Below are 20,095 nucleotides of genomic sequence, written 5' to 3'. Positions count from 1 at the left end.
AAAACAGCTTCTATGAAGTTAGGTGTTCTGAGGCGTCTCCACCAGTTTTTCTCGCCCCCCCCACCAACTGCTTACGCTGTACAAGGGCCTTATCCGCCCGTGTATGGAGTACTCTTCGCATGTTTGGGGGAGTTCCAGTCACACAGTTTTACTAGATAGGGTGGAATCAAAAGCTTTTCGTCTCATCAACTCCTCTCCTCTAACTAACTGTCTTCAGCCTCTTTCTCACCGCTGAAATGTTGCATCTCTTTCTATCTTTTATCGCTATTTTCATGCTAACTGTTCTACTGATTTTGCATACCTCCCCTCCTCCTGCGTCCTCGCTGCACAAGGCTTTCTTCTTCCTCTCATCCCTATTCTGTCCAATTCTCTAACGCAAGAGTTAACCAGTACTCAATCATTCATCCCTTTCACCTGTAAACTCTGGAACTCCCTCCCTGCATCTGTATTTCCTAATTCATACAACTTTGGCTGACGCTTTTACACTTTTTTAGAGCCAGCACTCTTTTTTGCTCTTGGCCGATCCTCTTCCCTACATATAAAATTTTTTAAAAATCTCTCTCTCTCTCTCTCTCTCTCTCTCTCTCTCTCTCTGAATGCCCATCGCCGCTTTCTACGAGAATATTCCACTTATTTACTTACACCCGGGGCATCCATCTGTCAGAGGTGGAGGGTGGTGGTGGTGTGAGGATGGGAGTAGTTTTCTGCCGTGTTGCCTCTTCGTATGCATGAGAGAGAGAGAGAGAGAGAGAGAGAGAGAGAGAGAGAGAGAGAGAGAGAGAGAGAGAGAGAGAGCATCAAGAACAGTAGAGTGGTGACGCATCGGGATCGTGAGAGACAACGCACACAACATCCACTTTCCCGTGACCGCCACCCCGCTTGCCCCGCCACTTTCACCAGCAACCCCTCTCCACCCATCCGCCACCCGCACATCATACGCCCAAGAAGGCAACAGGCGAGACGATGATATATGTACCTATTCGTAATATAACTGATTCTACTGTGGCTCGTAATATTTCGTCCCAATATAAGTAGGATTCCTTTTTTTTTATGTAAATGAACTGTTTGCGCACATAACTTCCTCTAAAGACGATGATATATTTAATATGACTGATTCTACTGTAGCTCGTAATAATTTGTCACAATATTCGTAAGATTTTTTTTTTCTTCAAAAAGGCGGTGGCGTAGTGAAAAAGGTGGTGAATGTGGGATCGGGCAAACGTCCACGGGTAAGTTCGAATCCCTGTCGAGTGGCTTAAAGTTAGCTACATGTCACCATGATACCCAGGTTTTAGGTGGTTACACTAAGGTGCGCTTGGGTGGTGATATGGGCCCTACTATGGGTAATAAAACTGCCTGCGCCACTATTGGGTGGAAGCTGCACAGCGCTTCCCATACTCTTCAAATTTACCTACAAGTGTTGTAGGCCATAAAGAAAAAAATAAATAATAAATAATAATAAAATAAACTGTTTGGGCACGTAACTTCCTCTAAATTGTTGTTCTATCTAGAAAACTGTATGTATGCATATCTTACTCTTGTCTTATGTTTCTTGCTGGATTTACATTTGTCTTAACTCCTGTGTAGTTACCTAGTTGTAGTTTTACAGGGCTCTGGGCTTTATGGTCGTATGGCCCCGTCTCCATATCTACACTTATCCAATCTTACTTTAAAAGTATGCACACTCGTTGCAGACACTACTTCTTCATTCAAACTGTTCCACCTCTCAATACATCTTTGCGGGAAACTATATATTTTTTTCTAACATCTCTAAAACATCTTCCCTTTCTCAGCTTTTTACTATGCAATCTTGTGCTTCGAATGTCATATTCTTCTCTCAGGATTAGTTTCTCATTATCCACTTGGTCCATTCCATTGATCAATTTATAAACTTGTATCAGATCCCCTCTCTCCCTTCTTTGTTCCAGGGTTGGTAGATCCATAGCCTTTAGTGTGTGTGTGTGTGTGTGTGTGTGTGTGTGTGTGTGTGTGTGTGTGTGTGTGTGTGTGTGAAATAATTCATGAATCTTGACTAAATAAATATAGTAACTCTAAAAATAAACAAGGCTCGTATTCAACCAACACAACCAGTAATACTTAATGGTCAGTTACAAGCAAGAGAAGCCCAAAACATGTAGGCTAGCAGTAAGAACCAAATTTGTAACTTCAAAACTATTAAAGCCCTACCACCTTCAGTACATTCCCTCCAGTAACCATCTCACATCAGGCTACAGCTGGCACATTCAACCCACTATAAGATATTCTATAATCAAATACATCCAATGCTTTTTTACTCAAACATCATCTAAGTTCTCCCAGCACTTACCTTCTTTTTCCACCTTGCATACATCTATGGAAATACTCTATCAATTTCCAAATAAAAGTGTCATCCATAAAGCCATGCTACCTACTACAGCCCATCCCACTCCACTCTGTTGGTTTCACAGCCTTTCACAAATAGTTCATACCTCATACATCCCTGTCTCCTTCCTGCTCCTATATCAAAATTCTCTCCAACTTCCTCCTTCACCCTCACACATATACAAATGTATCCATGTAAAAGGCTTCAGTTTCTTTCAACACCTCACCCTTAAACCATAATTTTAACATCCCATAGGGCTTTCATGTCCACTCTATTGTATGCTTTCCCTTGGTCCATACAAGCTGTTATCCATTCTCCACTCCTCCTCTATTACCATTTTAGTTACAAACATTTTATATGCATAACTTTTTCCTTTCCTAAAACCTGTTCCTCACTTAGCTTCACCTCAATCACATCCATCAAGCAAAACTCTCACAGACTTCCTAGAACACTAAGCAAAAAGCAAAATATATCATCCCCTATTCTGCTTATTCAGACAATCTTTACCTTAATATGGAGGTAAAATGATTGCTTTCCTATACTCATCAAGTACTTCTCTTTGTCCTCATGCTATATCATGTAAGAAGCTTCCAATCCACAACCAATTTATCTCTTTACTTCTGCTGTTATTCCATTTCAGTCATCAGCTTTCCCATACTTAATAATTACTTTCCTTATATGTTCCTTACCAATTACTCTCCCCAAATACTTCTCTACATCCTTTCATACACATTTAATACTCTTGTTTCCTTTGCTGTCTTTTGATTCCTAATGCCTTTTTTTTTTTCTGAACCTTTCAACTTCTTGCTACCTACAAGAAATCTAGCTCTCTCTTCATTCTCATATTTTCATTTGTTTTCCTCCTCAATTCTTTTCTCTCAACTTCCAATCAAAACAGGTAATGTAAGCATTCTCAATTAACATGTCACTCATCTTCTTACACAACTCCCCTCTCTCCTCCTTTCTTTTATTAGTTTCTTGACCTTCATATTCTAAAATTTATACTGTTCTCCTTAATTGTTTTTTTTTTCTTTTGTGTAACATTTTCTCCTATGGTGTCCTCTTTTTCTTTTATGGCTTCTTCAATCTCAGCTGTACACCATGTACTTCCCTTACTCATACTCCCAAGCTTTCTAAACCTTACCACTTCCACTATTACTGTAGTCACTGCTACCCGATACCCTTGAATACATTAAACACCTTTATAGTGTTATAAAAAAAAAAAAAAAAAAAATAAATAAATAAAAAAAAAATAACAGCCATCAAATCTAATGAATTTTCAGATATATCAGACTAGTCTTCCTGCCATCTTATCATAATGAGGTTACGTCATAAAGTGCAGACCAATGTTGTCTAATAATCTGGCAAAGGTGCGTATCAATTTCTTTAATAATGGCAGTTCTGCTTAGTTATGTACAAAGTTGGTACTCACCATCTGAAAGCACCACAGGCAGCACATTCTCCAGTCAGTGAGTCCTGTTGCTTCATAACTTTTGTTGTAGCTGTTTCACCTCTTTAGCATACCAGCACCTTTTCTTTGTGCCTTGTACATACTCATCCAATCACACTGCTCATTTGCTTGCCTGCTCCATTTTGAAGAGTATTTATTTACTACAATTAAAAGTCATATCACTTGTTATAAGTCTTCCTTAAGATTCCAGTCATAGTAAAAAAAGAATTTCCTGGTGAGCTAGCAACCAGTAACTGGAGGTTCAGCCACCAGTACCACACTTTGTACAATTTGTTCCCCACTTAACACATGACAATCATGCACATGAGTTCCTCCTGCACCAGGAGTTGCAGTTACAGGTGTTGGCTGGTAAAGGCAATCAGAGCCAGGACTTAGTGTTAAGTGCCTCACTTTGCTGGCTTTACTGGAGGAAGGCAAGTGTACCTCATGATCTGTTTCAGCTGTCTCATGACACTCTTCACTAGCACCCAAGTGACAGTCCTCTGTATCATCCAGGCCTGACACTGTGGCACTAGTGATTAGCACATTGGAGGGCAAGCGACATCCTTCTGTATTCAAAGAGTCATTGGTTACCTTAAAAACACTTGAATTACCAATGTGGTGAGGGGATGGTGCTGAAGTAGGTGGACTAGTAGGCACTAAGTATTCAGCAGGCAAGGCAGCTTCACCAGCAGCTAAAGAGAAGCTGGAGATTCTTTGAGGTAGAAAGACAGCAGACTGGCTAGCAACATCTGAATGGGGAACAGCAGCAGCCTGAAGTGTAAGTTCTGAGGCCATGACTGGAACCACACTATGCACTACTTTGGTCCTGAAGCCAGATACTACAGCTGGGCACACTTTATTGATTTCAGCCTTCAACCTGGATGCTGTCCTCTCCTTCACTATGATTTTCAGTTCATCACTATCACCTTGCAGCCCTGAGTTAGCATCCAGCACATGGCCAGGGTCACACATTGTCTGACTTCCTCCAAACTCATTCTTGCTCCCAGGCACAAATTTCAACTGGGGATCAACAACTGTGTGTGATGTGAACTGTGGTAGCAGTACTTCCCTGGCCTCCTCTATTTTAATGTCATGTGCCTCCTTCTTGATTAGTGTGAGAGGAACTCCATCTTGAGGCTGTTCCTCTTGGTCTTCTTGGGAAAGCGTGTGGGAAAGCAGGTGGGCCTTGAGTTCCTCGGTGGAGGAGCAGTGGGTGGCACAGTACTGACATTTGACGGTGCCTCTAGGTAGGTGACTCCTTTCGTGACGAATTAAGTTAACTTTTTGATGGAATTTCTGAAGAAAAAAAAAAAAAAAAAAAAAAAAAAAAAAAAAGCAAATTACTGTTATGCAAAGAATTGTTGTTATCCATTTACCAAGAAAACTTAATTTACAATATTGTTACAGTAACCAAGCATTCTGACACACTTTGATGGTGAAATACATTACTAAGAAGTTAAACAAACAAATGCTACACCATAACACTGTCTTCATTGCTTGGACCAATTTAACCAAAGCTAAATTTAAGTCACTAAATGCATACATACATTCCCACTCAATTATCTTATCTAAACACTCTTGGTTTTCTAAGGTCCTGTTTGCACAATGCTTTGCACCATGCACACTTCCCTTGCAATATGAGACGGCAAAAATGCTAAGTTGTACATGGAAGAGAAAAAGGAAGAAAAGGAAAACTGCAAGTAGCGTATACTGAGAAGAATGGATTTATCTCAGTGATCAAGGAATTAACTGATTATCTGGAGGTGTACAAGCCTGATGTAATAAGAATAACAGAAACAAAACAAAGCAGTCAACTATTGCTGCACATCGTTGTGGATGGACATTACAATATTTGATTGAAAAACAGGAAAGATAAGCAGGATGGTGGAGTCAATTTAATTAATAAAAAGAACATAAAGGAAAGTGCTGAAATAAGTCATAATCAAAGAGTGGCTCAACATGTGTGGAGAAGTAAAGGAAAGAAGACAGGGCATAGAAGAGCTGGAGGAAGAGAGATCCAGGGAGATGGCTGAAATATACAGTGCAAAAAAAATACATGGAGATACATAGGGAAGAGGAAAAGAATTACAAGAAAGGGAAGAGGGAAAGAATCACAAGAACATAATTGACAAATGTAAAATCACCTTGCTGCAGTATTTACAGCTGAATCGCTTGATGTTGAGGTGAATGAGGCTGTGTACCTCCAGAGACTTGGGTGTTTTGAACAGCTTGTGGCAGGTGGGGCATGGCAGTGAAGGTGGCCCGTGGACTGCCTGGTGTTGCTGCAGCAGATCACGTCGGTGAAACACTTTGCCACAAGTCTCACAAGTTAGCACCTTCCCATTTGACTGTCCTGGAAGTATCACCACAGTTACCACAACATAATAGCACAGACCTGTTATCGTTATCTTCTTTTCATCAGTGTTGGTAAACACACCTACCCTGCTTACTAAATCCAGGTGTCTCAGGCCAATGACACCAGACAATTTTCTGTTCTCTCTTGCTTTCTCTAACCTCACTTACAATCTAAAGGAGGTTGTTGTGTCTATGTACATACACAACAATATATCATTCTAGTACCATTTACAATAATGTAAGATCTCCCATATCAAGTTGGATGAATATTTAGAATAATAATAATAATAATAATAATAATAATAATAATAATAATAATAATAATAATAATAATAATAATAATATTAAACATATGAGACAAGTATATAATGCTTTACATTATGACCGATGAAAACAACCCAAACAATATATTATTAACATAACAAAGAGATTATGGCACATAAGGTAAGCCTACCATGGACAGAACGCAGGTGTGTGGTGAGGCTGTGGCGAGTTGCTAGCTGGGCACCACACATGTTGCATGTGTGCAGATTTTCCTCCTTGGTCTGTGATGTCTCCTTCACCTCAGCCTCGATGTTGCAGTTGTGGCGATCAAGGCTCTCCTGGGAGTCACAACCATTGCCATAAACAAGATACATTCTTTTTGCTATAGTACATTATTGCATATTACCAATATTCTGTTAATTAATCCAGGTGTGACTTACAATATAATTCACCTTAATGAACAATTTGTTTATGCATTGCATGTACACAAAACATCCTTAATTGCTTTGCTCCTAATCATTCTAAATAATGACATAATTAAGAGCAAAAAATAGCATTCAAGGTACAGACTAAGTGTCTTATTAAGTTATGGCAAATAACATAATACTTTCATACTGTTAGGATAAAAAATATACCCTTAAAGTGGTGTCATTTCTTTCAAACTCCTAGAAAATGCAATCTTTCCATCCTATTTCTATCTGTTCTCTCTATCCTACTCACCTTCCTATAGTAGGAGCGGCGACATGCCTTGCAAGAGTAGGGTGGGGGGCCATGCACTGCTGCATGTCTATTGAGTGCCTGGAGGGAACGGAAGTTGGTACCACACTGGTCACACTGTTGCTCCACCTCACAAACATGTATCTCTGTGGAAGATTTAAAATGTAGAACTTTTAAAGTTATGATCATCAGAACAACTTATTGGTTAAGCTGGTACTACACAAGAGTCAATTTCAACAATAAGGTTTTCTTAAGTATATCCCAACATAGGTTTCATTCTCATTTCTATGAGCAAAGATACCAAAAAGAAATCCTAGATGGTGATCATCTTTGCTCATCACTGAATGTGACGATAACTTCAGAATTAAAAGGTGATATCAAAAACTTTTTATTCTTGTCAATACAGTTCACACTTGGTCTTTATTTAAATAATAGATAATTCATAGTTCCTTATAAAGTTGATCTGTGGCCATCTATCCAGCCCACAACAAAACAAGTGCTCCCAGGGAGCACATATGTCATGTGCCAGAGGCTTGGAAACCTGTCACTATTGTTGTTAACCCACAAGTGTTATCACAAATACTCACCATCAACTTACCCAGCTCTCTCTTAGTCACCCTAAACCTTTACAGTATCCCTTGTGCACATTAAGCATTCCCCTATTCTGGCCTCTCATAGTCACAACTGTGCTGTCTGATAACTCAAAACCATGATTACATTATCCACTGATACAAATATACAAGGAAATTGAAACTCATCAGATAAACGAACATCCATCTAACATCCTTGCTCCCACTGCTTTCCACCTATCATTACAGGAATATTTGGAATAAAGTACCCAAAGGATCCTCACAATATAGCACTCTAAAAGGAAACTACTAGAGACTGTAGTGTACAGCCTAATGACCCACCATTATATGAACACCACCAACACATGGCTGCTACATAAACAAAAATAACCACCACCAAAATTCTCCACACTGAAGCACCAACTCACCAAAGCCAACACGGGTCTGGAATCTGTGATTACATGCCGAGCACTTGAAAGGGTGTGTGTGGGTGTGGTGGTGGGTACGGAAGGCGGAGGCATCAGTGAATTCCTTGCCACAATCTTCACATGCTACATGGCCAAGGGAAAACAACTGGTGGCTCTGGAATTTGAAGACAAAATATGAACATGAATGGTCAACATGTATATCAAGACATAATTTCCTCCCTCTCTTTCCTTTACTAAGCGTCACTCAATGAATGTTGAGTGGTGAGCTTGGGATCACGCAGATGTCAACACATAGGTTCGAATCCCACCACATACTGCTTTGAAACTACATTATTTGTCGAGTGGTTTAAAGTTACCTACATGTCACTATGATACCAGATTCTAGGTGGTTACACCAAAGATGCACTTGGGTGGTGATATGGGCCCTAATATGGGTACCACTATAAATAAATGCCTGCACCACTAATGTGTGGAAGCTGAACAGTACTTCCTATATATGCTCTTTGAGGCACTATTGCATTAAAAAAAAAAAAAAAAAAAAAAGGTTTTGTCAGGAGCAGTATAAATTCAGCACTTAAATCTTAAATTGATACTATGTGGCAACTTTGCCAATTACAATTAAAATGGCATGATAACTTAGTCTTATATGTTTAAACTTATTTTGTGTTGCTATAATATAATATGGATCCATCTTTGAATTTAGTTTGTATGGTGTTGAACATGTAACAATACTTTTTGAGTCTGTGTATATTGTGTCCTTGAAAACAATTACAATGGCAGTAATATAATTTTCTGTATCAACAAGGTAAAAAATTATCATGAATGCACTGAATACAACTACAAACATACTGTCATGATTTTGGAAGAAAAAACAAGATATACATTCACCCTAATTAACAACAGGTAACTTTCTCAAATTTCAACTCATTTTTATTGGTAAAATAACAGAGGCGGTGGCATGGTGGATAAGATGGTGAGCATGGGATCGATCAGACATCCACACGTTGGTTCGAATCCCACCACATACTGCTTTGAAGTTATGCCATTGGTTGAGTGGTTTAAATTTACCTACATCTCACCATGATACCCAGGTTCTAGGTTCTTCCACCAAAGATGCACTTGGGTGGTGATATGGGCCCTAATATGGGTACCACTACAAATAAAATTGCCTACACCACTAATGGGCAGAAGCTGAACAGCACTTCCAATATATACTCCTCAAGTATGCCTACAGGCACTATAGGCCACCCGTCCCCCATCCCCCCAAAAAAAAAAGATACCACACCAACATCCTTTCTTGCCTTTAGATTTATTAAATAATATAACAGATGGCAAATGAGTTCCTAATATGTCTTCTCTTGATCAATACTTTAGAGTAGCTTGTCTGCCTCACCTGGCGACAGAGGGGCAGGTGCCGGGCAAGGTAGGACGGGTTACTATATGACTTGTTGCATAAGTGACAGTGGTGCTGCTGGCGGTGGTGTGCTTTGTGACTCTCCAGTTGCTTTACAGAGGCCAGCTGCTTCCCGCACACCTCACACTGTCACCATGAAAAAAATGTTGCTTGCTTCATTAAGTATGGTTGGGCTGGATTAGATCAACTATATGTAATTCAATTTCATCATAAATCATATTCAATTCAAGTTAAGTAAGATTAGTCTAGGTAAACTATTATTTCTGCATGACATGCATGTAATGAAGTGCATGATTTGTGATATAACTGAAGCCATTCTAAGTCAAAAAAGCTCTACACAGATATAAAATTTTTTGCTTTATCATTTTGTATAAAAATATTGGTTTGAATATGTGTGATAAGGTGTGTTGCAGGGTTTAACACAAAAATATAGTAATACTATCTATAAATGCACACACACACACACACACACACACACACACACACACACACACACATCGTCGATGGCGGAGGTGGTCGCTGAGCTCCAGAGCAATCATCTATAATTCTACAGTTACCTAAGAGTAACCAAGGTGGGAAAGGAGCTGGTAATGTTTGTCCCGTCTCCATATAGTCATGTTAACTGTTGATTAGCAAAATAATGTCCAGTGAAGGTAAATATAAACTGTAGCCTGCGTTTGAGCCATCAGCTGGTTTGTTTACGTCTGCGCAACATGGCGGCCGTGAACTCGAAAGAGGAATCAGACTTCACAGGGTTTCAAGGAATAATGGAGAAGAGCACTTATGTGAAGAAAATTCTGGAGTTAGAAGGTAAAATTGAAAACTGTTTGAAAAGTATGAGGGCCTGGAAACGAGTTATGACAATGTAAAGAGACTGTGCCGATATGAAGAAGGAAAATGCAGCACTGAAAGAGGAAGTTAAGCTAATTAAAGTGAATTGCGAAAAATGTGGAGAATCTCTAGGAAAAGTGATGGAGAAGCAGGCTGAATGGAAAAAAGTCAGGAAGTGGAAAGAAAGGAGGTAAATTACAAAGTTGCAAGTCTGGAAAAGGAAATCAAAGAGTCAGGGAGAAAACTTTGGGCCTTGCTGAAATTATAGATCAACAGATCATAGAAGAGAAGATAGCTGAGAAAGTGGTGAAGGTTATTAAGTCAAATGAGACATTGGTGAGGGAAACTGTAGACAAAAAGAGATGTGTGGTGATATTTGGTGTGGAGGAGGATAAGACACCGAGTAAAATGGAGAGAGAAAAACATAAAAAGGTGATAAATAATATCATTAATGTGGTGCAAGAGGAGGAAAAGACCTAGTACAAGAAATAGAGGACTTCCATAGAATTGGAAAGTTCACAAGAGAAGGTATGAGGCCAATAAGAATCAAACTTAAGTCACAAAAGGATGTAGATGAATTGGTGGAGAAGTCATGGAGGCTAGCCCAGCAGGAAACAACAAGGAAGATTTGGTTGAGAAGAGATCTCGGTGAAAAGGAAAGAGAAATGTTAAATGAGTTGAGAAAGGAGGCTTTGAAAAAAATGAAGAGAGGACAGAAGAAGAGAAGAAAGAGTTTTTCTGGAGAATCTTGGATATGAGACTGAGGAAGTGGTTCATAACCCAGAAAAGTACAGCAAGAAAGGACTAAAGAAACTTACATATGAGCGAAATGTAATGTATTCCAACATAAATGGAGTGATATCGGGGATTTTAGAACTCAACGATTACTTGAGGGACAAGAACCCAGATATTGTGGGTCTTACTGAAACAAAACTGAGAGAGGAGAAGACCTGATGAAGGTTGGAGAAGGGAAATATAACGTTTGGAAAAGAAATAGAGTAGGTAAGATGGGAGGAGGAGTGATGTTGCTGGTTAAAAAAGATATAAAGGTGGATCAAGTGAAAAAGGTATGGGAAAGGCAGAAGTGCTAAAGATCAGAGCAGAAACTAATGAAGGAAAAAAGAGGCACTACATAGTGGTGTACGTACCACCTAAGACAAATGCATGGTCAGTACAGGAATATGAAGAAATGATAAGTGATACAGGAACATGTCTGGAAGAAATGTTGGGTGGCTGTGAACGAACTATAATGATGGGAGATTTTAATTGTAAAGAGGTGTGTTGGGAGGACTGGTCAATGGAAGGATCAGAGACAACATGGGGAAATACACTATTGACACTGGCAATGGAAAATGTGTTAACTCAGTGGGTCAAAGAAGATACTAGGTTTGGAGGAGAGGGAGCATCGTCAAGACTGGACTTGGTCTTTAGTACAGAGCCAATGGTCATTGAGGAGATGAGGGTGGAGTGCCCTTTAGCAAAGAGTGATCATGCAGTTTTGGAGTTCAAGGTGATAGACGAAGAGAAATCTAGAAGAAATGAAGAATATAAAGTGGGAAGATGGAATTATGCCAAGACAGATTTTGGAAACCTAAAGAAATTCTTTCAAGAGACAAATTGGATGAAATTCAAGAGTGCTAAGGAGCAAATGAAAAGTGGAAGGAATTTATAAAAATATACAAAGAAGGTGAGAAAAATTTGTACCAATAAGACAACATAGAGAAGTTGGAAAGCAGGACTGGTTTAACGATAGATGTGAAAAGGCTAGAACAAGAAAAGAGGATGCATGGAAGAGGTGGAGAAGGAAAAGACGGATTAAGCAGTGGGAAAGTTACAAAAGAGCAAGAAATGAATATGTGTTGATTAGAAGAGAAGAAAGAAAGAAACAAGAAAAGGATATAATTGATAAATGTAAAGACCAACCAAGGCTTTTTACAGACATGTGAACAACAACATCAAAAATAGAGAAAGTATTGAAAGTTTAGAAGTAAATGGAGTATACAGTGAAGATCCCAGGAAATGGCAGAGGCTATGAATGGATGCTTTCGGAAGGTATTCACAAAGGAGACTGCTTTTGACAAACCACTGGTAATGGAACAGAAAGGGATTATGAAGGAGTTTCAAGTAACTGTGGAGGAGATCAAGAACATGATGGGGAGTTTAGAAGTGAGAAAAGCTGTGGGACCTGATGGGGTATCAGGATGGATTTTAAGAGAATGCAGGAGCAATTGGCAGAAAAAGTTTGTGAAGTAATTGATGCCTCATTAAGGGAAGGTGTAGTGCCCCAAGACTGGAAAAGAGCTAACATTGTCCCAATCTATAAATCAGGTAACAAGAGAGACCCATTGAACTATAGACCAGTGTCACTTACAAGTGTGGTAGCTAAGATGTGTGAGAGGGTGGTGAAGACTAGATGGACAGACTTCTTGGAGAAAAATGACATACTTTGTGAGTGTCAATTTGGTTTTAGGAAAGGGCGTTCATGCACGACAAACCTGATATGTTACTATTCGAGGGTGATAGATGTAATACAGGAAAGAGATGGTTGGGCTGATGGAATATATCTGGATTTAAAAAAGGCCTTTGATAAGGTACCACACCAGAGACTGATCTGGAAACTTGAAATGGTAGGAGGAGTGCATGGCAGTTTACTAAAATGGATGGAAGACTTTTGGTAGGAAGAGAAATGAGAACAATAATTAAGGACAGACCATCAGAATGGGGATTGGTGGAGAGTGGAGTTCCACAGGGATCAGTGTTGGCACCAGTAATGTTCGCAGTCTACATAAATGACATGGTGGATGGGGTGTCCAGTTATGTGAGCCTATTTGCAGACGATGCAAAATTGTTAAGAAAAGTGAGATGTGACAAAGATTGCGAACTACTCCAGGAAGACTTGGACAGAATATGGAAATGGAGCTGTACATGGCAAATGGAGTTCAACACGACAAAATGCAAGAAAATAGAGTTTGGCAAGAGTGAAAGAAGAATCAGGAGTATGTACAAGATAGGAAATGAAGACATAAAACCAGTCATGAAGAAAAAGACCTTGGGGTGACAATTACCAATGACCTATCGCCAGAGAGACATATAAACAAAATAATTGGAGAAGTATTGAACTTATTGAGGAACATAAGAGTGGCGTTCGTATATCTAGATGAAGAAATGATGAAGAAAATAATTACTGCAATGATAAGACCGAGGCTTGAATATGCAACAATACAGTGGGCTCGAACTTAAAGAAACACATAAGGAAACTAGAGAAAGTACAGAGGGCTGCAACGAAAATGGTGCCTGACTTAAGAGATTTGACTTATGAAGACAGACTGAAAAGAATGCAACTTCCAACCCTGGAAAACAGAAGAGAAAGGGAGACCTGATAGCAATATACAGAGTGATGATTGGCATGGAAAAAATGGATAGGGAAGATCTGTGTATGTGGAATGGAAGAATGTCGAGAGGGCATGGGAAAAACTAAAATGGCCACTTATAGGAGAGATGTGAAAAAATATAGCTTCCCTCATAGAAGGGTGGAAGCATGGAATAGTTTAGACGTGGAAGTGGTCAACGCAAGGAATATTCATGATTTTAAGAAAAAGCTGGACATTAATAGATATGGAGACGGGACAACACGAGCATAGCTCTTTTCCGTATGTTACAATTAGGTAAATACAATTAGGTAAATACACACACACACACACACACACACACACACACACACACACACACATACAGAAAAGGAAGAGATAGAGACAATTCATACAAAGGAGACCGATTAAATTACAGAAAGGCTGATATTGAGAATCTCAAGAACTATTTTAAAAACGTAGACTGGGAGGAGATGGAAAATCCAGAGACAATGCAAGAGAAATATAACTTATTTTTGGATATATACAAAACAGGAGTCAGGGAATATGTCCCAAAATATAGACCTAAAGAAGAAGGAAAGAAAGATTGGTTTAATGCAAGGTGTGCAAGGGCAAAGGAGAAAAGAGATGGAGCATGGAAAAGGTGGAGCGAGAAATGAATATGTTAAGGTGAGGAAGGAAGAGGAAAAGAACTTGAAAAGGACATTGTGAAAAATGTAAGGAGCAACCAAAATTGTTCTATAGATTCATAAATGGAAAAATTAGGCAAAAAGAAACAATAGAAAGGTTAAAAGGAGAGAACGGGATGGTGGAAGAAAAAAGTATGGCAGAACTATTAAATAAAAATTCCAGGAAGTCTTTACTAAGGAATCCAAATTTGAAAGGCCACAGGGTAATAGAGAGACAATCTATATGAAAGAGATTAAAGTAACCAAGCTTGAAATAAGAGTTAATGAAGGAACTGGATGAAGAGAAGGCAATGGGACCAGATGAAGTCTCAGGCAGAATACTGAAAGAATGTAAGGAAGAACTAGCAAGTCCTATATACAACATCATAAAATGCTCAATAGAAAATGGAACAGTACCAATAGAATGGAAAAGAGCTGAGGTGGTTCCCATATATAAGAGTGGAAGGAAGGAAGAACCTTTAAATTACAGACTGGTATCACTAACTAGTGTAATATGCAAGATGTGTGAAATACATTACAAGGGCACTGGCCAAGGAAAACAAAGTGTTGGAAAAAAAAAATCCCGCTGGTTGCCAGGCCCTGTTAAAAAGGAAAGTAGAGAAAGAGAAAAACAAAAAATCTAAAAGGAGGGTCCAGTTAACGTAAGAGGTGTCTTGACACTCCTCTTTTGAAAGAGTTTAAGTCATAGGCAGGTGGAAATACAGACACAGGTAGAGAGTTCCAGAGTTTACCAGTGTAGGGAATGAAGGAGTGAAGATACTGGTTAACTCTTGCATTAGGAAGATGGACAGAATAGGGATGAGAAGAAGTAGAGAGTCTTGTGCAGCGAGGCCGCAGGAGGGGAAGGCATGCAGTTAGCAAGTTCAGAAGAGCAGACAGCATGAAAACAGCGGTAGAAGACAGATAAAGATGCAACATTGCGGCGGTGACTTAAAGAATCAAGACAGTCAGTTAGAGGAGAAGAGTTGATAAGACGAAAAGCTTTAGATTCCACCTTGTTTAGTAAAGCTGTGTGTGTGGATCCCCAGACATGAGAGCCATACTCCATACACGGGCGGATAAGGCCCTTGTACAGAGCAAGCAGCTGGGAGGGAGAAAAATGGACGAAGACGCCATAGGACACCTAACTTCTTGGAAGCTGATTTAGCAAGAGTAGAGATGTGAAATTTCCAGTTTAGATTTTTAGTGAAGGATAGACCGAGTGTGTTTAATGTAGAGGAGAGGGAAGTTGAGTGTTATTGAAGAAGAGAGGATAGTTGTCTGGAAGGTTATGTCGAGTAGATAGTTGTAGAAATTGAGTTTTGAGGCATTGAACAAAACCAGGTTTTCTCTGCCCCAATCAGAAACAAGTGAAAGATCAGAAGTTAGGCGTCCTATAGCATCTCGCCTTGAGTCATTTAATTGTTGTTGGGTTGGGCGTCTGTTGAACGCTGTTGAATAATGCAAGGTGGTATCATCAGCATAGGAGTGGATAGGGCATTGAGTCAGATTTAGGAGATCATTGATGAATAATAGAAAGAGAGTGGGTGATAGGACAGAACCCTGTGGAACACCACTGTTGATAGTTTTAGGGAAGAACAGTGACCGTCTACTACAGCAGCAATAGAACGATCGGAAAGGAAACTGGAGATGAAGGTACAGAGAGAAGGATAGAATCCGTAGGAGGGTAGTTTAGAAATTAAAGATTTGTGCCAGACTCTATCGAAGGCTTTCGATATGTCAAGGCCGACAGCAAAGGTTTCACCGAAGTCCCTAAAGAGGATGACCAAGATTCAGTTAGGAAAGTAAGAAGATCACCAGTAGATCTGCCTTTACGGAAACCATACTGGCAATCAGAGAGAAGGTTGTGAGCTGATAGATGCCTCATTATCTTCCTATTAAGGATAGACTCAAAGGCTTTAGAAAGGCAGGAAATCAAAGCTATAGGGCGGTAGTTAGAAGGATTGGAGTGGTCACCTTTTTTAGGGACAGGTTGAATGTGAGCAAACTTCCAGCAAGAAGGATAAATAGAAGTAGAGAGACACAGATGAAAGAGTTTGACCAGGCAGTGAGCGAGTTCGGAAGCACAGTTTTTGAGAACAACAGGAGGGACTCCATCCGGACCGTAAGCCTTCCGAGAATCAAGGCCAGAGAGGGCCAGGAAAACGTCTTTATAAAGAATTTTAATTTTAGGGATGAAGTAGTCAGAGGGTGGAGGAGTAGGAGGAATATGCCCAGAATCATCCAAAGTTGAGTTGGTAGCAAAGGTTTGAGCGAAGAGTTCAGCTTTAGAAAAGAAGAGACAGCTGTAGAGCCATCTGGATGAAGTAAAGGAGGAAAGACGAAGAAGTAAAGTTGTTAGAGATATTATTGGCTAGATGCCAGAAATCTCGAGAGGAGTTAGAATTGGAAAGACTTTGACATTTTCTATTGATGAAAGAGTTTTTAGTAAGTTGGAGAATAGATTTGGCATGATTACGGGCAGAAATATATAGGGCATGAGTTTCAGCAGTTGGATGGCTACGGAACCGTTTGTGAGCCGCCTCTCTATCATTGACAGCACGAGAACAAGCAGAGTTAAACCAAGGCTTTTTAGCTTTAGGGTTAGAGAAAGTATGAGGAATGTATAGCTCCATGCCAGAGATAATCACCTCTGTTATGCGCTCGGCACAAAGAGAAGGATCTCTGACATGAAAACAATAATCATCCCAAGGAAATCAGAATAGTACTGCCTTAGTTCCTCCCACTTAGCAGAGTTAAAATGCCAGAAGCACCTCCGCTTAGGCGGGTCCTGAGGCTGCACTGGAGTGATAGAACAGGTAACGGAAATTAGATTGTGGTCGGAGGAGCCCAACGGAGAGGAAAGTTTAACAGAGTAAGCAGAAGGGTTGGAGGTTAGGAAAAGATCAAGAATGTTGGGCGTGTCTCCAAGGCGGTCAGGAATACGGGTGAGAACTTCACTAGCTGCTCTAGGTCATGAAGGATAGCAAAGTTGAAGGTTTGTTCACCAGGTTGGTCAGTGAAAGAAGATGAAAGCCAAAGCTGGTGGTGAACATTGAAATCTAAAATGGAGATCTCAGCAAAGGAAAGTGAGATAAGATGTGCTCCACCTTGGAAGTCAAATAGTCAAAGAATTTTACATAGTCAGAGGAATTAGGTGAGAGGTATACAGCACAGATGAATTTAGTTAGAGTGATATATATATATATATATATATATATATATATATATATATATATATATATATATATATATATATATATATATATAAAGAAAAATAGAAACGAGGAGGAAAGGAAGAGACACAATGAACTGGTGGCAGAAGCAAAAGAAAAAAATAATGAAAGATCAGAGGAGGGGAAGAAGGCATTTTTTTGGAGACTTATAGGAGACAGGATAAGGAAATGGTATATAAAAGAGAAGAAGAGAAAAAATGGAGCAAGTTTAACTAAAATGATAAGAACAAGAGATTAAAATGATGTATACAAACATAGATGGGGTTTTATCAAGTAAATTAGAATTAAGAGATTACATAAAGAAAGAAGAACCAGATATTGTATGCCTGGTGGAAACTAAGTTAAATGAGGCAATAAAAATAGACATAGATAAAAGGTATAATATATGGAGGAGAGACAGAGTGGGTAAAAGAGGAGGAGGAGTCATGATGATGTTAAGGAAAGAGAAGGTGGTAAATCAAGTGGAGTTTGGGGAAGGAAAATCAGAAATACTGTATATTAAGATACATATTAATAAAAAGGAGTTAACAATCATTGGAACATATGTGCCACCAAAAACAAATTCATGGACCAAACAAGAATATAAAGATATGATAGATGACACAATAAGGAGTCTTACAAGAAAGGAGAAAAGTGATATTGGTAGGAGATTTCAACTGTAAGGAGGTGGACTGGGAAAATTATGAAAGTGGTATGGAGGAAGAAGCCTGGAGAGATAGATTCCTGAATCTAATGATAGATAATATGATGGTCCAAAGAGTAAAGGAAAACACAAAATTCAGAGAAAACGAGGAAAAGATGAGCCGGCGAGATTGGACCTAGTTTTTACAAGGGATATACAAATGAACGATGATATAAGACATAAGTGCCCATTGGGAAAGAGTGACCATGTAATATTAGAAATGGATATAGAAGAGGAAAGGAAGATAGAGATGAATCATACAAAGGAGACCGATTAAATTACAGAAAGGCTGATATTGAGAATCTCAAGAACTATTTTAAAACGTAAACTGGGAGGAGATGGAAAACTCAAAGATGGTGCAAGAGAAATATAACTTATTTTGGAAATATACAAAACAGGAGTCAGGAATATGTCCCAAAATATAGACCTAAAGAAGAAGGAAAGAAAGATTGGTTTAATGCAAGGTGTGCTAGGGCAAAGGAGAAAAGAGATGGAGCATGGAAAAGGTGGAGAAGAAACAGAAATCCAGAAAATAAGGAAAACTTCAAAACAGCAAGAAATGAATATGCTAAGGTGAGAAAGGAAGAAGAAAGGAACTATGAAAAGGACATTGTCGAAAAATGTAAGGAACAACCAAAATTGTTCTACAGATTCATAAATGGAAAAATAAGGCAAAAAGAAACAATAGAAAGGTTAAAAGGAGAGAACGGATGGTGGAAGACCCAAAAGTATGGCAGAACTGTTAAATAGTAAATTTCAGGAGGTCTTTACTAAGGAATCCAAATTTGAAAGACCACAGGGTAATAGAGACTGTCTATATGAAAGAGATTAAAGTAACCAAGCTTGAAATAAAAGAGTTGATGACGGAATTAGATGAGGAGAAGGCAATGGGACCGGATGAAGTCTCAGGCAGAATACTGAAAGAATGTAGAGAAGAACTAGCAAGTCCTATATACAACATCATAAAATGCTCAATAGAAAATGGAACAGTATCAGTAGAATGGAAAAGAGCTGAGGTGGTTCCCATATATAAGAGTGGAAGGAAGGAAGAACCTTTAAATTACAGACTGGTATCACTAACTAGTGTAATATGCAAGATGTGTGAAAGAATAATAAAGAAACAATGGATTGAGTTTCTTGAAGACAACAAATTATTAACAAATAGCCAATTTGGTTTTAGAAAAGGTCGGGTGTGTAACAAATTTATTGAGTTTCTACTCTAGAATAGTTGATAAAGTACAAGAGAGAGAGGGATGGATTGACTGCATTTATTTAGATTTAAAAAAGGCGTTTGATAAAGTGCCACATGAAAGATTACTATGGAAGTTAGAGGAGAAGAGTGGCTTAAAAGGAAGCACATTGAGATGGATGAAAATTACTTGAGGGGGAGAGAAATAAGGACAGTAGTTAAAGATATGAAGTCCAAGTGGAGAGCAGTAGACAGCAGAGTGCCACAGGGGTCAGTATTGGCACCAATACTTTTCTCATATATATAAACGACATGCCAGAGGGAGTGAGCAGCTACATAAATCTGTTTGCGGATGATGCGAAACTGTGCAGAGTCATAAATCAAAAAGAGGATTGTGAAATACTGCAGGAAGACTTAAACAAGATCTGGAAATGGAGTAAAAAATGGGAGATGGAATTCAATGTGGACAAAAGCCATGTCATGGAAATGGGAAAAAGTGAAAGACGACCAGTGGGAATCTATAAGATGGGAGATGGAGTAGAACTAGAAAAAGTAAAAA

General features: G+C 39.1%; 2 protein-coding genes across 3 annotated transcripts in view; both read right to left on the bottom strand.

The window, feature by feature from the left end:
• LOC123506444 overlaps nucleotides 1-3,927 on the bottom strand; it is an 85,458-nt gene extending 81,531 nt beyond the window's left edge. The window contains exon 1 of the mRNA XM_045258535.1: nucleotides 3,795-3,927. The gene's annotated coding sequence lies outside the window, so the exon portion shown is untranslated. The remainder of the gene's footprint in view (nucleotides 1-3,794) is intronic.
• LOC123506443 (PR domain zinc finger protein 15-like) overlaps nucleotides 3,734-20,095 on the bottom strand; it is a 34,101-nt gene continuing 17,739 nt past the window's right edge. For both annotated transcript variants that reach the window (XM_045258530.1, XM_045258532.1), the window contains 6 exons: nucleotides 9,542-9,688; nucleotides 8,149-8,302; nucleotides 7,155-7,297; nucleotides 6,625-6,772; nucleotides 5,960-6,168; nucleotides 3,734-5,111 (listed from right to left, as the gene is read on the bottom strand). In XM_045258530.1, the coding sequence (XP_045114465.1) occupies nucleotides 4,053-5,111; nucleotides 5,960-6,168; nucleotides 6,625-6,772; nucleotides 7,155-7,297; nucleotides 8,149-8,302; nucleotides 9,542-9,688 (1,860 nt within the window). In that variant the 3' untranslated portion in view covers nucleotides 3,734-4,052. The remainder of the gene's footprint in view (nucleotides 5,112-5,959; nucleotides 6,169-6,624; nucleotides 6,773-7,154; nucleotides 7,298-8,148; nucleotides 8,303-9,541; nucleotides 9,689-20,095) is intronic.

The sequence above is a fragment of the Portunus trituberculatus genome, chromosome 20 (assembly GCF_017591435.1).
Source record: "Portunus trituberculatus isolate SZX2019 chromosome 20, ASM1759143v1, whole genome shotgun sequence".
NCBI lineage: Eukaryota > Metazoa > Arthropoda > Malacostraca > Decapoda > Portunidae > Portunus > Portunus trituberculatus.
Note: the sequence above shows the minus strand (reverse complement) of the source record. Positions and strands in the feature narration are given on the sequence as shown.